At 46.0% G+C, this 15349-nt stretch overlaps 1 protein-coding gene across 2 annotated transcripts; it reads right to left on the minus strand.

Annotated features, from left to right (window-relative positions):
• Window positions 1-1602: 1602 nt before the first annotated feature.
• On the minus strand, window positions 1603-11127 carry LOC127585036 (hepatic lectin-like). Of its 2 annotated transcripts, none has more exons than XM_052042163.1 (6): window positions 11076-11127; window positions 10484-10585; window positions 7412-7483; window positions 5324-5475; window positions 4013-4122; window positions 1603-3018 (listed from the first exon to the last, which is right to left on the minus strand). In XM_052042163.1, the coding sequence occupies exons 1-6, from the start codon at window positions 11104-11106 to the stop codon at window positions 2880-2882; spliced, it is 606 nt and encodes a 201-aa protein (XP_051898123.1). In that variant the 5' UTR covers window positions 11107-11127; the 3' UTR covers window positions 1603-2879. The 2 variants fall into 2 exon arrangements, with proteins under 2 accessions (XP_051898123.1, XP_051898122.1); XM_052042162.1 differs by having other exon boundaries at window positions 11016-11107.
• Window positions 11128-15349: the final 4222 nt, after the last annotated feature.

Raw genomic sequence — 15349 nt, forward strand, 5'->3', positions numbered from 1 at the left:
ACTGAGATGTCACAAGGGAATTTCCTCGCTGAAATAGAAAACAACTCTATACACCATGATAGGATGCAGTTGGGTGTACACATGCAAATATCTGATGAAGAGATTGAGAATATGCTTGAACTTTCCTCAATTAAATTTGGCTTCTGGGGTTGAACAGATGAGTTGGGAACCTCACAATGGAATTAAACAGAAGGAAAACAATTTCAAGCAGAATTGATGCTTGTTGGTTCTTAGCCTCTTGCTACCCTCTCCTGCTCTACCCCTACACCTGCCAGGAAGTTGAGCTCACATGTGGGAGGTGAGAACCATAGTAGTGGTTTCTGGAACTAAGACATATTTGACTGAAATTGATGACAGAATCCAAATTACTCACATGGATCAAATGATCTCTGCTGCAGATTAACCAAATGTGGTTGCTGTACTTCTTGATCATGAAGTTGTATCACAGCTGGATCCAGGCAGTCTTCGGAAGGGAAGGACCAAATCCAAGGAATTCAGATAAAGAAACAGAACTTTCTTTGTGTTGAAATTCAGAAATCTAATGTCCAAAAATTAGTAATTTATAGGGAGATCAGAAAGACTCAGCAATCCAGTAACTAGACTAGATTTATATTATTATCCATTTAAAAGAGAAAGTCAGTTATAAGTTGGAATTGGAATTGGTTTATTATTGTTACTTGTACTAAGGTACAGTGAAAAACTTTTTTGCGTACTGTTCGTACAGATCAATTCACTACAGTAATTGTGTGGAATGTATTATGTTACTTGGCCTTCACTACTGAAAGTGTAAGAAGGGTATATAACAAAACCTTGCTTTGTAAAATAAGTGAGAACAATGAAGTGTAAATGTAGTGCATGGAATGTGTTGTGGTAGTTTTGGACATGAGAGTTCATGTGGTGTGCATGCATTGTAGCAACATAACTGACCAGAACAGTCTGTAACAGTACCTGCAAGGCTTAGAGTTATAGAGTCATACTGCACAGAAAGAGTTCTTTGGACCATGGAGCCTGCACTGCCTATCAACCATCCATTTACATCAATTCTGCACTAATACCCCACATTCCCATCAATCCCCCCTCCCCACTAATATTCTACCACTCACCTACACAACAGGGACAATTTACAGCAGGCAATTAACCTACCAACCTGCACATCTTTGGGATGTGGGAGAAACCAGAACACCTTGAGAACCCGTTGTCATAGGGAGAACAGGCAAACTCCACACAGACAGCAGTGGATGTCAGAATTGAACTCAGGTGTCTGGAGTTGTAGGGCAGTAGCACTGTGATATGAGCCATTGTACTGCCTTATTGTGTACCTCTTTTGATGTATACTGTATATTTGTATGTATCCATTATGTTTTAATGGATTTGTAAATCCAATTCTCAACCTGCTCTAGTAAAGCCCACTTCAGAAAGGTAGTGAAATGTGAGAGAGTTTCTGGGTGACCCTCCAGTCTGACCTGCCGCATAATGATTCCAGAATGCTCGGTCTCAGTATAGGCAGTGGACCATTGAAATAGATACTAGCATCAGCAGAATCCCATTTCTCCCACCTGATCCCACCAACTACAGACAAGGAACACACCAAGACTGCAAGTCTCTGAAATACAAATCTAGTTTATTGAGAATTAGGTCAGCAGAAACAAAACAAAAGCAAATAGCAGATTTCATCAGTTTATAAAACAGCAAACCCTGGATCACAATTCTGCAGTTACAGGCCCAGTCATTAAATATAGGTATCTCAGGTTCCAAGTAGTCACCTCCATACCAGAACAACGGTTCACATTCAGGGCACAGGCAACCTGTAGGAGATTTGTTGCATTCTTGATTGGACAATTACAAATGCCATGAGATTCAGGATGGCCAAAGCATTGCCCAGTGCTCAGTATAAATTATTTCTTCAACGGGGTTGTCAGCGTTTGACAGGGGAGAGAATCATCTGTCAGTTGTATTCACCTCCTGATATTCAGTTCCATTAACAGATGTACAGCAGGGAGTATAAGTGACAGCAATAGTCCTGCAGGCATTGAGGGTTAGGGCAATTATTTCCCTGTGTGTCTTCAGCATTTGTTCAAGTGCAGGTCGAGTAAATGAGAAGATGAAGTGAGAACAAAACGTGGAAAGTGGAAGGAGAAAGGGATGGAGTGAGAGCAAAGGTGGAGGCAGGCAAGAAGCTTCTGTGTCTCAGGTCAGGTGTGAAAGAGCCAGAGAATGAAGCAACTCGGAGGACGTTGTTTGGCCCTTTGTGCCTCTGTCAGCTCATCACTGACCCTTTCTGTTTAATGCGCCCCCCTGCTCCCCTCTCTATTTTTTTTACTTCAGATGTTACTCCAAACCTTCTTTGCATGTTATTTTTGAAATTACTTCCACCGCTCATTCAGCCAGTTTATCTGGATCGCAACATATTGTATAAAAAAGATTATTTGCTTCCAATTCTTCTGCCATGGTAGAGCCAGTGATTGAATTGATTTCAGTGGAGGCATTCCACCCCTCACAGGAGAGCGACACACATATCACTGCTTGCAAAAGGCACAGCAGGTTTGAGACACCCAGAGTGGATGCACTGGTGAATACATACTGCACTGGCACTTTGCAACATTCTGGAAAATTGGATCTGGGTCCCCGCAGTGAGGAACAATGAGAACGTTCCCCCATGTGGGTCTTTGCACTCTGGGTTAGGATAAAGGAACAAAACTGCATGTGAGCTGTGGGTTTAGGACAGTTGCTGTGGGGAGAGGGAGGGAGGGAGGGAGAGCTTTGGCCACACACCCACCCCACCAATCCCAGTTTAAGGCTGCTTACCAATGTATGTGCGTGGAACATTTAAAAATAGATTCACTTCCCAATGTGCAGCAACTGTAAATTGAAGAGCTGCATCAATCTTCTGGTTTTTCACAGAGGGGATAATGCCAAGAATCGCAGTGCCAAGCGTACCACCCTCCAGTTCCAGTGACTAAAGCACAGTCCGTACCAAGTCCCAAACCCATATTACTGGGTTGATAAGCTGCCCAGTTCCTGAAGGAAGAGAGAGATAAATGGAACAAAATGAATAGACAGTTGGCTGAGAAAGGAGAGTCAGGTCAACAGCTGTGCACAAAGCCATTAAGCCCCCATTTATCCAGCACAATGTGAACTGCATGTTTGAAGTTTGATCCACCTGCATTTGCCTTTTCAGGGAATTCCACAGAGGAATCACCTAACATTCAGCTGTTTTATGGGGATTCTGTTGATGCTGTAACAAATGGTTGGGAGAACCTCTCCCAACCACTGGAATTTCACCCTCTGTGACTTGGACCCCAGGACTGTGTAAACATCTGCACCCCATAGTACCCACCACTAAATTCCTATCCCTTGTTCTTGCACCTCGAGTATATCAGCTCACATTTCTCCAATTTTATCTTCCACCTGTCTTCCTGCTTCAGTAAACTCACCTTCCTAGGCTCTGTTTCTCTCTCCACAGAGGTTGCCTGACCTGCTGAGTATTTCTGTTTCTATTTCAAATTTCCAATATCTGTGGTACATTGCTTTGGTTGTATCGATACAAGTCTTTCTCAGTCTTTCTCGGGGTTTATGCAGCTGTCTGCTTTGTGTCCCCAGAAGCTTTTGTTCCCTCTCCACTCATGTAAACGTTAAAATTACTCTGGGTCTTCTCAGTTCAACAGGGACCTATATAGATATATTACTGCAGCTCAGCCTGGAGATAGGGATCTCAGTCATTTATTGTACAATCTGTGTGGCTGAAAACGCCTGCTTTGGTTTTAACTCCAGATTCTGATAGGTGGATAGAGCAATATCACTGTCTTTACACCAACACTGAGAAATATTTGAGCATGAACTGGAACGGATGCAAAGCAGATGTATCCAGGAAAGGAAGGAGGAGGTGTGTGAAGCTGAGGGCCACTGGCACATGGCAACGTCAGACCGACTGCAGAAGACTCTGAAATAAAGCAGGATAACCACAGAAATCAGAAGAACTGCAGATGAAAGTGGGATGTAAAACAACACTCACTTGAAACCTGTAGCATAATCCGTGCCGTCCACCCAGCGCCACACCCCTTCTACAACAGTGTCATGGAGTCCAATCCAATGCCCACATTTTATATTCCGCTGTATAAATTCCTGTTGGGTAAATAACAATGTTCCATGTGAACAGATTTCCCTGTGTTAGTGGCAAAACTAAAGCTTGTTTGTCCAGCAGCCATTGGCCCAGTTCTGAATTACATACAAGGATTTATTTATTACACCATGGCAGATCTGGTTTTCCATTGACATAAAGATGACCTGCAATTAACACACACTGTTCCCAGTCTACAATACCTCAGGAGTGCCCCCACCCAATGAATCACAAATCCTGAAGTGACCAATTCCTTCCGTCCAGCCACTTCATGTGGCTGCCTTGCATCTGCTCCTTGAGAATTTTTTCTTTTTATTGATTTTTTTGGTACCTGGGCATCCTTGGCAAGGCCCGAACTGACGACTCACCATTTAATGCCTTTGCAAAAGTGGTAGTGAGCTTCTTTCCTGCACCACTGCAGTCCTTCTGGTGAAGGTACTCCCACCATCATGTCGGGGAGGGAGTTTCAGCAAAAACAGAGAGCCAGCGATATATTTCTAAGTTAGAACGTTGTGCAACTTGGAAGAGAACCTTCAGATGGTGGTGTTTCTGTGTACCTGCTACCCTGGTCCTTCACCACAGTAAAGGTTGCAGATTTGGATAGTGCTGCCATGATAGCCTAGGTGAGTAAATGCAGTGCATTTTGCAATTGCTACCCACTGCATCCACTGTGCCTGGGGTGGAGGGGACCTTTGCTACATTGCAGGTTTCCCCAAATTGCAGGCATTCAACAATTGCACTTGTGTACGACTGGAAATAAAAAAATAACTGCTGACTCTGGAAATCTAAAATAAAAACAGTATATACTGGAAATAAGTCAGGTCAGGTTGCATCTGTGGGAAGAGAAACACAGTTGAAAACCCTCTTTCAGAGTTAACTCTATTTCTTTTCTCAGTGATGTGGCCTGATCTGCTGAATATTTCCAGCATTTTCTTTTTTTAATCTCATGTAGGATTATCCTTGTCCAGCAGCACATGGCTGTAACCTCAGAGGGCAGCATTAACCCAGCAAATGGTGACAGTTTCTCCTGCTGGCACTTTCAGTTGCTCCATTAATTGCTGGTTTCTTTTGTATGGAATAATAGTTCTTCATTATAATATCATCAGTGTAGTGTTCATTAATTCTGCCCCTTATGAACAACTGCAAACAACAATGTGTCCTAATAGACATAAATATAAGGGAATGTAATGAACAAATGGATTCTACCTGCTCTGGATTACTGTTAATGACCACAAGTTGGGACTTCATTGAGGCACAGAACTTCATGGATTCATTCCAACTGTGTCTACTTGATGAGAAGTAATAAAGTTTATGATTGAAGCGTCTCCATTGATTGAAAGGCCGTCCATGGGATAGATCTGTGAAGATGTTTAAATAAAAGTTTGAAAGAGATGGGGCACCACAGACCCTCACAATTCTCTTTGCTCATCCAGGTTTTGCATGTGGAATATGTTATATGTTATCTCACACATACAACATACAGTATACCATGATGTCCCTCACCTATTGTACATTCTTAAAGGGACCTCATGATAGAAAGGTGTGCAATTCTCCTATAGACTCCTATAGACCTCACAATGTTAAAGGCATTGGACTGATTAAAGACACGACACAGCTGAGACTTCCACATGGCTCTGATGGCAACATTCCTGTCTCTAACTCTCGAGATCGTTGTGTCCAAGGCCACTCCAGAGATGTGCACAAAATCTAGTCTGGTTCTCTGTGCAGTACCAAGAGAGCTGCATAATCAAAGGTGTTGCCTTTTAGCTGATCAGTTAAACTGAGGCTTTACCTGCTCCCTTTGGAAGACCTACTTGCCACTATGTTGAATAAGAATGGTGTTCTACGTGAGATACATCCCACATCTGACATTGCCCACAAAAAGTCCATTCATTAATTCCTGCTTGTTAGTGAGATTAGTGTCCACTTTCTGCTCCATTTTCTTCACAACTGAAGTGGCTATAGTTGAAGTCATATTTCCTTACTTGTAAAATGTGCAAGTGCCATTCAGTTGCAGGCTTTTGTTCTCTCAGAACAAGCAGAACTGGTAAAAGTGGCTATTGGAAGTAAGTGCAGGATTGATTCTCACAAGAGAATCAGATCAAGGAAACACCTGCAATAGTTGTGGGGAGGGAACCAGAGAGCCACACAGGTTGGGGGCAGCAAACAGCAAGGTTCCTTGGAATGCAGAGAGGCAGTAAACACTCAGGAGAGAGAAAGATCAGCCAGGGAAATACTGCCTGAGTGCTTGAGGACTGTTAATGATCACTGGACTGGCAACATCAATGCCAGTCCTGGGGAGGGAGGGGAACACTTTCAGTCCCCTTCAGGCAATTCACAGGGCCGGATCCAGGAAAAACCTAGAGCTGGAACCTGAACCAGACCAAGAATCAGATCTTCAGCAAAAGGTGCCTCCTAAAAAGAGGCTCAGAAGATAAGATTTATATTCCTTTCTCAGGTTTCCCTCCACTACGATGACTGACGGATTCAGCACCGACACCTCCACCCCCACCACCACTCCCGCTGCTGATTCCCTCAAGTGTTGGCACCTTCTCTGTTGATTATTCCAATGTTTTCAGATGGGACTCCCATCCTCGAAGCCCCATAACTCTCAGCTAAATGGAACCTCTATGAAGTCTGGTTTATCCAATGGAATGTGTGACCGATCATCCCACTATTCTATCTGAACAATGTAAAGGCCAAGGGTATGACAAAAATGACCCAAGAGAGAGCAGTGTAGCTCCCAGGGTCACTGCACAGTTGGACCCAGACTGTGCCCTCTGTTGCCCTAAAACCCTGTTGCTAGAATGTGTAGCAGTAGCTCCATCATCCTGGAACAACAAAGCAAACGGACACATTATACACCCCAGCATGAGCTCATCTATTACCCTGAAAGTAGGGGGCCAAAACAGAAATGAAATTTAAACCAGTACAAGTCTGCAATGTCTTGGATTAGAACCCATGTCTTCCTATTACTGTTGGCAATAGCTTGTTGATTGTGCGAATACAAATTGAATCAGTGCCCAAGTTGCTGCAGCTGGACCAGCATAGGAGCTCTGCCTCTCCCCTTCGTCCTATCACACCCCTCCCATGGCAGCTGGGATCCCTGGGGAATTCCTCCCTCCTCCTATGAGTTGGGAGTAGAGGAGAGAAACGCTTTGTCATAGCTATTGCCCGGGATAAGCAGTGATGCAAGATCAGCAATTCCCCCCCCCATCCCAGTGTCACCAATCAGAAAGTTTCCAAGATGAATAACTGGGGATGAAAGGTCTCCCTGGTAATTATTGAACTTACTCTTAGTCAGCTCTGCAAGTTCAGCCTTAAGTTTAGCGAGTGAGACACTTACTTCCTCAGAATTTCCTGTAACTGAAAAAGGAAAAACACTTAGATCGTGGGCCCTGCTTGTAGTATCAATCTTGTTCTGAAAAATGAGATTTTCACAGAGATTTTCCAACTCCTTCCATTCGTTGGCGAGTTCTTCCTACATGCTGTCTCCTTCTGCTTTGCTAACTTCTGGATCTAGCCAATTCTATGAGCTTAAATCTTGAGGACAGAACATTTACATTGGGATTGGGAAGGATTAGGGCAAGGACTACAGAGACTGGGACCATAAACACTGGTGTTCGATGGTACTGAGAGGCAATGAGCACTTAGGAAAGAAGAGTAACAGTTATGGAGCCACTGAGTAAATGATCCAGGGATGGGTAATGATCATTGGACTGAAAGGGTCATATTGAGTGCGAAGGGACAAAAGGCATCATGTCAGTTCTGTGTCAGTCACATCTTAAAGCTGGACCCTGGGCAAGAGCTGTATGGTAAAAGTGGCTCAGCAGGAAAGTTAAATTTACTTTTCGGTTACAAGGATTTTGTATATTTCAATGTTGATCATCTCTCATTCTTCTATAGAGAGTAAAGGAAGCCCAGACTGCTAAATCTATTGATGATTCTGATCTTTCCATGCACAGCTCCCATCCTTGTGGCCCCATAATCATCAGTTTAATGTAAACTTTACTGCTTATTAGCTTACCCAAGGTGTCATCTGTCACCAAAACTCTGCTTCTAAATGTACCCTAGTAGCCCTACAACACCAGAATGTACAGGCAAACCCCAACACCCTCACTGCCCCATTGTCTGCCACCCTGAATCAAGTAAAGCAACTGCACTGTCAGGCAAATGTCTGCTGTGTCTGGATCTCAGTGTCTCTCTAAGTTACTGGAGGTTAGCCAGTTATTTATGCTAAAAAAATGTTTTGAAAAGAACTCACAGCATTTCTACTGTGTGCTTATCCCCAGTCACAGCATCCAGTTCTGCCCAGTGCTCCACTGAAATGTTGATGGCAACGTACAGAGAGCAATTGGTCAAAGGCTACAATGCTTCAAGAAGTACACAGCCAATCCCTAGGATCCTATGGGAAGCAAGGGAAGGAATAGCTGTGGCTCTAATGGAGTTCTTTGCATCTTTGTTAGTCACAGGAGGCACCAGGAGACCAGAGGATAGCTAATGCTCCTTTATTTAAGAAAGGCAGCAAGGATAAATGAGGTAAATACAGGTTGGTGAGACGCATCTCAGTGGCAGAAAAATTATTGGAGAAAATCAAAAGGGAATTGGGTCAAAAATCCCTCAGTTTATTAAGCTACACAGACAAAAATCCCTCAGTTTATTAAGCTACACAGAGTCGATAGAGAAAATGCTGAATGCCTCCCCAGTACCGTGACCCAAGACCCAGATATGAAAGAAATGGAGAATAGGGGTGAGCGTTCCTGCTAATAATATAGGTGTGTGTGTTTGGGGGGGTGGGTGCAGTAGAAATGTCTGCAATCAAAGCTCCCCGAACACAGGGCTGTTGAGATAGGTGGAGGAAATTCAGGGTCTGTAGCACAGTAGCACAGGTAGTGCTCTTGCAAGATGTAATCCTCCCTCCTTTAATCTTCATTTTCCCTCCTTCCTTTATCCTCTCCAGTTTCTCTCTCTCTTCCCCCACTCAATTTCTCTTCCTTTCACTCTTTCTCCTCCAATCTCTCCCCCTGCTTTCTTCCTCTCACCTTCTTTCTTTCTTCATCCCCTCCCCTCAATCCCCCTCTTTTACTCAATCTCCTCTCTTTCTCTCCATCCTGCCTCACCCCCCCCCACATTCTCCCCGCTCTTTTTCTGTCTATGCCCCCTGCCACCTTTTGCTCCCTTCTTGACACCCAATTCTTGAAAGTTTTGGACAGGGGTTGAGTTCATGGGGAAAGGGTACAACCAACAATTTGAGGGGAAGAGTTAGCAGTTCGGTGAATGTACAAGGAAAAAGGGCTATGTGTCCTGAAGTTGAGAGAGACGGCTGGAGGGAAGAGGAGGCAGGGCAGGGTGCCGGATGGGTGAAGCAGCAAGGCTGCAGTGTGCGAGGCAGCCGCTCCAGCGAGCCCAGTTTGTCCGAGAGATGAGTTTGGAGCCTGCGGCCAGACTGACGTTCCTAGTCTTGCCAGAGAGATGGTACTGTGTAGCCTGGCTTTTCCTTTGGGAAAGGAGGAAGAGGAGTTTGTGGAGCTGGGGGAAGGGGTGGGTAGGAATGAGAGCAGGGTGTGACGGGGAGCCGGGTTGCACTGAGCTGGAGAGGCGTGTGATGCAGACTGTAGCCAACCAGCCCGGTGCTGAGAACTGGCAGGGATGGATCCGTTGAAGACTCATCAGCCACTGCCACCTTCAGCAGCCGGATTGTGACCAATCTTCAGATGATCGCTGGCGAATGCAGCCGGACTCTCAGCCAAGGCGCTCCGCAACCCCGGAGGAATCTACGGCACCCAGGCGGAGAGAAGAAATTTCTCGTGGCTTTAATCTTCTTGCGGGATCCGAGGTCTTAGTGTTTCGCAGAGAGTGCGGATCTGCAGGGACAGAGCAGCACGGGGGCGCACCGTGGAAGCCACCTCCCCTCGGGAGGTTTATCCCGGGAGTACGCATGAAACTGCGGTTTAAACTGCGGCGAACGGCGAACGGCGAGCGGCGCAACCAGTCAGGGGTAGATTTGTCACATTGACTCATCAGGCTCACGACTGATCCAGGCAAGTGTCTCAAGCGCACGGCGGGGAAGCAGCGTGGACTGGGCTGACGGGGAAAGAATGCGGAATTCCTGCTGGGCTTTGAAGACCCTGCTCTCCAGTTAGTAGCAGGCAGCATCAATCCCACCCTGACAAGGCAATCAAGTACAGGTCCCCGGTAGAATGAATGGGGCAGAATTCACTGTGCGGTTTACTGTGTATCCGGTCCCACTCCGTTGCTCTACCTTCACCACTGCCGATACATACAGGACTGAGTCAATGTTTTTCCAACACTGTAGTTTCACAGAAAAAAAATAAGTTGCGAAGTCCAAAATATCGTAAAACTTACTCAGATGAACCGCAGTACCGAGAATCACAAAGGACATCAGGATGGCGAGGCCCAGGAGAGTGTAGATGACGAGAGGGGAGAGCCTTCCTCGGATACTACGTTCTGCAAAGTGCAAGTGAAAGTATCATTGAAAGCGCGAGAGGAAATCGTACTGTGAAAGGAACTCCAAACCTTTCCTGAGTTACACATGAAGAAGGGGAACACAGAGGAACCGAGTCTTGTGTCAAGATCGAATATCTAACCTGTCTACCGCACATCTCTGCAATATAGGAACCATCACCCACAGCAGTCGAGAGGTCTAAACTGGACAGGGAGTGAAATTCTAGAGTTTTGCACACAATGGATCCAAAATATCATTCCCTTAGTTCTGTCCAATATACAAGGAACAGAGAGCATTCGCCCATCTCCCCTTTCCTCATCACCATCCCTCTCCCAGCATTTTTACTTCCAGCCTCTATGATCTGAAAGTGGAATTACTTCCAGCTCATTCAATGGAACTGCAAATCTACAGTAACCATTAGCCCATGTGAACCTGGCTTCAGTGCTTCTCGCTGATATCTCTCTCCATTCTGTTCATCGAGGTGAAACTCACTGGGTGTTTCATAATCGTCCTTTCGATCCATGTTCTCAGCTGGATGTTCTTCTGGTCTCTGAAGAACATGCAAGGGGTAGATTAGATATATAGTTTGGTTTCACACAGTTCCTCACGCTCAACTGCAGTTTTTTCCCCTCTGGGAAACCCACAACTCCCAAGTCTGTTCTGGATTTCACGATAACCAACCACTTCTGCTTCTGTATCAACAAACAACCTGCTGGAGGAACTTAACTGGTCGAGCAGCATCTGCGATGTTCATGGCATTGGGCTGTAGACCACCCAGGCGGAATATGATATATGACATGGCATGAACATTGAGTTTTGCAATTTTAGGTAACCCCCCCCCCCACCCGATGGATTATTTCTCCCTCCCTCGGCTCTCCACTCTGGTCCTCCTCCCGTCCTCCCATTTCTCTCAATCCCCTCCTTCAGCCCTAAGCCCCTCCCCATCACCCACCTTCACCTTCCACTCCAACCTGGTACCATCCACCCACTACGCACATAGTTCACCCATTGATCTACTGACCCCTCCCAACCCCCATCTGGTTCTGGTTACATCTGCTGTACACTTCTCCCCTACTAGTTCCCCTTTTCACCTCCTTTACTTATCAGATTCCAGCACTGGAAGCTCTTTGTGTTCCTGCTTATCTCCCACCAGCAGCTGTCCCCAACCTTCACCCTCCCGTCCTCCCACCTCGCTCCATCTGCCTCTCACTTGTTCTCTCTTTGTCTGTCTCCCTCTATCATTGACCTGCCACTGTCTCCCAAATTCATCCCTCCCCTACCTGCTTGTCTTCTTAGACCAGTCACCCCGGACACTCCTTTCTCTTCTTTATTCTGGTCATCTCCCCTCACAACTGTCAGTCCTAATTCAGGGTCTCGACCCGAAACGTCAAAACTGAACTTAAATGGTGACGGGCAGAAATTGCCGGCTCTCATATAGGCAGAAAGACAGAGTGACCTGCCTGAAGATGAATAATTCGTCCCACAGATGCTGCCCGACCTGCTGACTTCCTCAAGTAGATTGTTCCTTTCTCCAGATTCCAACATCTGCGGTCTCTTTTATCTGCTTCTTGATGCTGGATTCCAGCGGCAAACCTTTGAAGTGAGGAGCCAAAGGAGTCAGTCAGACATCCCTGCCCTGAACGGGCTCTCAAGTCTTGGGGCTTTTACACATATCTCTGTAGACGTGTAGACACTCACTGGTAGTAAAAGCCCAGGTATCCAGGTGACCTTCAGAAGGGACTCACATGCTCGCATTAAGACAGGCCGCTATGGAACACTCTCCAGTTCCTGGACGACTGCAGCTCCCACACACAAAAAGCTCGACATAAGAACAAATATACCAACTTGAATGGTAGCCCATCCTCCATTCCAAACAGTAATTCCCTCCACTGCAAGCATTGTGTGTAACATCAACAAAACCTACTGGAGTTACTGGCCATCGACAGCAGAAGCTCCGAAACCCATGACCTCTACCACCAAGAAGGACTAGGGCAAGGCTTTCCGACGTGTCCAGAGGCCAGGTGACACAAATAGAATTAGAAAAACTGAACCAAAATGGTGATAGGCAGAAATTGCCAGTTCTGACGCAGACAGAAGGAGACTTAAATATTGAGTCCGAAGGCTGCAACATACCAGGATGGCAGATGAGGGGTTGTACAGGAGGGCACAGACAGAACGGTCAGAGTGGGAGTGGGGTGATGAATTAAAGTGGCAGGCAATTGGAAGCTCAGGGTCATTTCAGTTTCCCAGTTCTGTCGAAAGGTCCTGCACTTGAAATGTTAACTGTTTTTTCTTTCCACAGATGCTGCCAGATCTGCTGTTTCCTGCATTTTCTGCTTTTATTTCAGATTTGCAGCATCTGCAGCTTTTTTCCCCTTTTTCTTGGTACTTCCTTGTCTCGCTACCACAGCCTCGGGACTACCTCTTTGAACCACCTGCATTGAAGTTCCTCTTGTCTGTCTCTGACTTGCTTCTCTTCCCCATATCAATTACCTTATAACAATGCCTTTAGGAATATGATGTTAATATGAATGTAAACCAAACAGAACATACACAATGGGATGCGAATACACTAAATAGGAAAACAATGCACACTTAATACTTTTAAGCATATTTAGCTGCTTCATCAATGCCTTTTCTTCCATTATAAGGCCAGAGATTGGGATGTTCGCTGATGATTGCACAATGTTCAGTCCCATTCACAACTCCTCAGGGATAATAGCAGCCCAAGCCAGCACACAGACCTAGACAAATGATAAGTCGCAAGTAACACTCATATCACATATATGTCCAGACTGAGCATCTCCAACAAGAGAGGGTCTAACCATCTACCCTCGACTTTCAATGGCATTGCCATTACTGAGTTCACCACCTTTAAGATCCAGCCACATAAATATGAGTACACCAGCAATTCAGAGTCTGCGAATCCTGTAGGAAGTGACTTACTTCTTGACACCCTAATTCCCTCCATGTCCAGTGCACATTAACCACAGTGTGTACCACGTACAGAGTGCACTGCAGCGTCTTTCCTCGTCGTTCTAACAACATCCCCAAATTCCCACCTCCCACCTGCAAGAAGGAGTGGACAGCAGGAGCAGGGGAACGCCATCAACTGCAGGTTCCCCTCGGAGTCGCAAACCATCCTGACTTGGACTTCATCGTCACTGGCTCTAAATCCTGGAACACCCTCCCCAATAGGACCTGCAGCAGATTAAAGAGGTGGCTCACTAGCACTTCCCCTCGGGCATTAAATTCTGGCCTTACCCAGATCCGTCCCAAAATATCATTTGAATGAATGAAATTGGAGTACAAACTCAGTGAACCGAGTTTACACATAGTATACTAGTGGAGACGCACTGTGGAATCTGTATACAGACATTGTGGAATGACGCGCTCACATTGTGGACTGGATCATGCACGGACAGTAAATTGGAGGTGCTGACCGTGGAGTGCACATTGGAGTGCACACTCAGTGGGATGGAGTGCCCTACTCAGCCAGTCCCTATAGACATCCCGGCACTCGGAAATAAGGGCCTCCCTTTACCCGTGGCTTCTCGCTGCTTTCTGGCCGGAACCAGCCAGGGTAGAGAGCCATTAGGGTATCATCGGTATCTGCACCGACCCTGGGCCCTTCTGAGGATCATTCTTACACCTGCGCTCCGTCTGACAGTGAGTGTCTAAACGTTCACAAGACCTGTATAAAAGTCACCAGTCTGAGAACACGTATAGGGCAGCATTGCCTGACTGAGTCCTCGGGCTCCTCTGTTTGTGTTATTGCTACTTGAGCACAGCATTGGGAAGCATAAGTAGTTCGTTATCATGAAATCCAGAACACACTTTGAGGTGCGTGGGTTTTCGAAAACGGCGGTTGAGCATGAGGAACTGAGACTGCAAGCTGCATTTCTCTGATTGCCCTTCACATGAAGACAGAAGGTGGTCATTATCAAACTCTGATGAACAGAATGGGGACGGGTATCAGCTGGAAAAGCTGAAGCCAGTTTCACATCAGTGGGCGAATGGTTATTGTGTTTGTGTTGTTTTGGTCCCAGTGAAGGAGCTGGAATTTATCCCACTTTTAGACCAAGAGAAGCTGGGAAGTACTGGAGAGGGAAGGTGAAATGTTGACTAGGAGGGAAGGAGATGGGCCAATATTGTTCTTTACCTTGAGCTTACCTGAGCGAATGATACTTCGGGTCTGTTGTGTTTAACTGTCCAGAACTTGCAGCAGCCCCTGTCCCTGCACTATTTTAATCCCCACCCTGCTGTGGGTGAGGGTTCATACATCGAAGAGACGTGTGTTGATTAGTTTAAATATTCCAGCGTCGACAACAATACTCTGCTCCCCTGCCCATTTTCCACGTGTGAACCGGGAAGTGTGTGGAGATTTTTCCCACTGGACGATTCCGTCTCGTCCTCTCAGTGATGTTTCCACCCGCATTTGCAGCGCGTGGTGTCCGACCAGCTTAGGCTGTTCGAGAAAATCTCTCCCCTCGGGTCATCGACACTCTCTCGTGTCTCTCCATCCTGCTGTCCGTTGTAACTATTGGAATTGAAACAGTACTTTGTAGGTTTTGCAAAACATTGAACAGCTCTTTCTGACTTCTCAAGAAGCTCTATCCCATCAGTCCATGGGGAGGCAACTTGGATGTGGACTCAGCCTCTCTCTCTGTATTTCCTGTTATCCCCACCTGTCCATCCACCACCGCCACGCCCCTCATTCTCCTGATATTCCTGGTCACCAAAGTCCTCCCTCGGCCAAGCATGTC

Source organism: Pristis pectinata, chromosome 31 (genome assembly GCF_009764475.1).
Source record: "Pristis pectinata isolate sPriPec2 chromosome 31, sPriPec2.1.pri, whole genome shotgun sequence".
Classification (NCBI taxonomy): Eukaryota; Metazoa; Chordata; class Chondrichthyes; order Rhinopristiformes; family Pristidae; genus Pristis; species Pristis pectinata.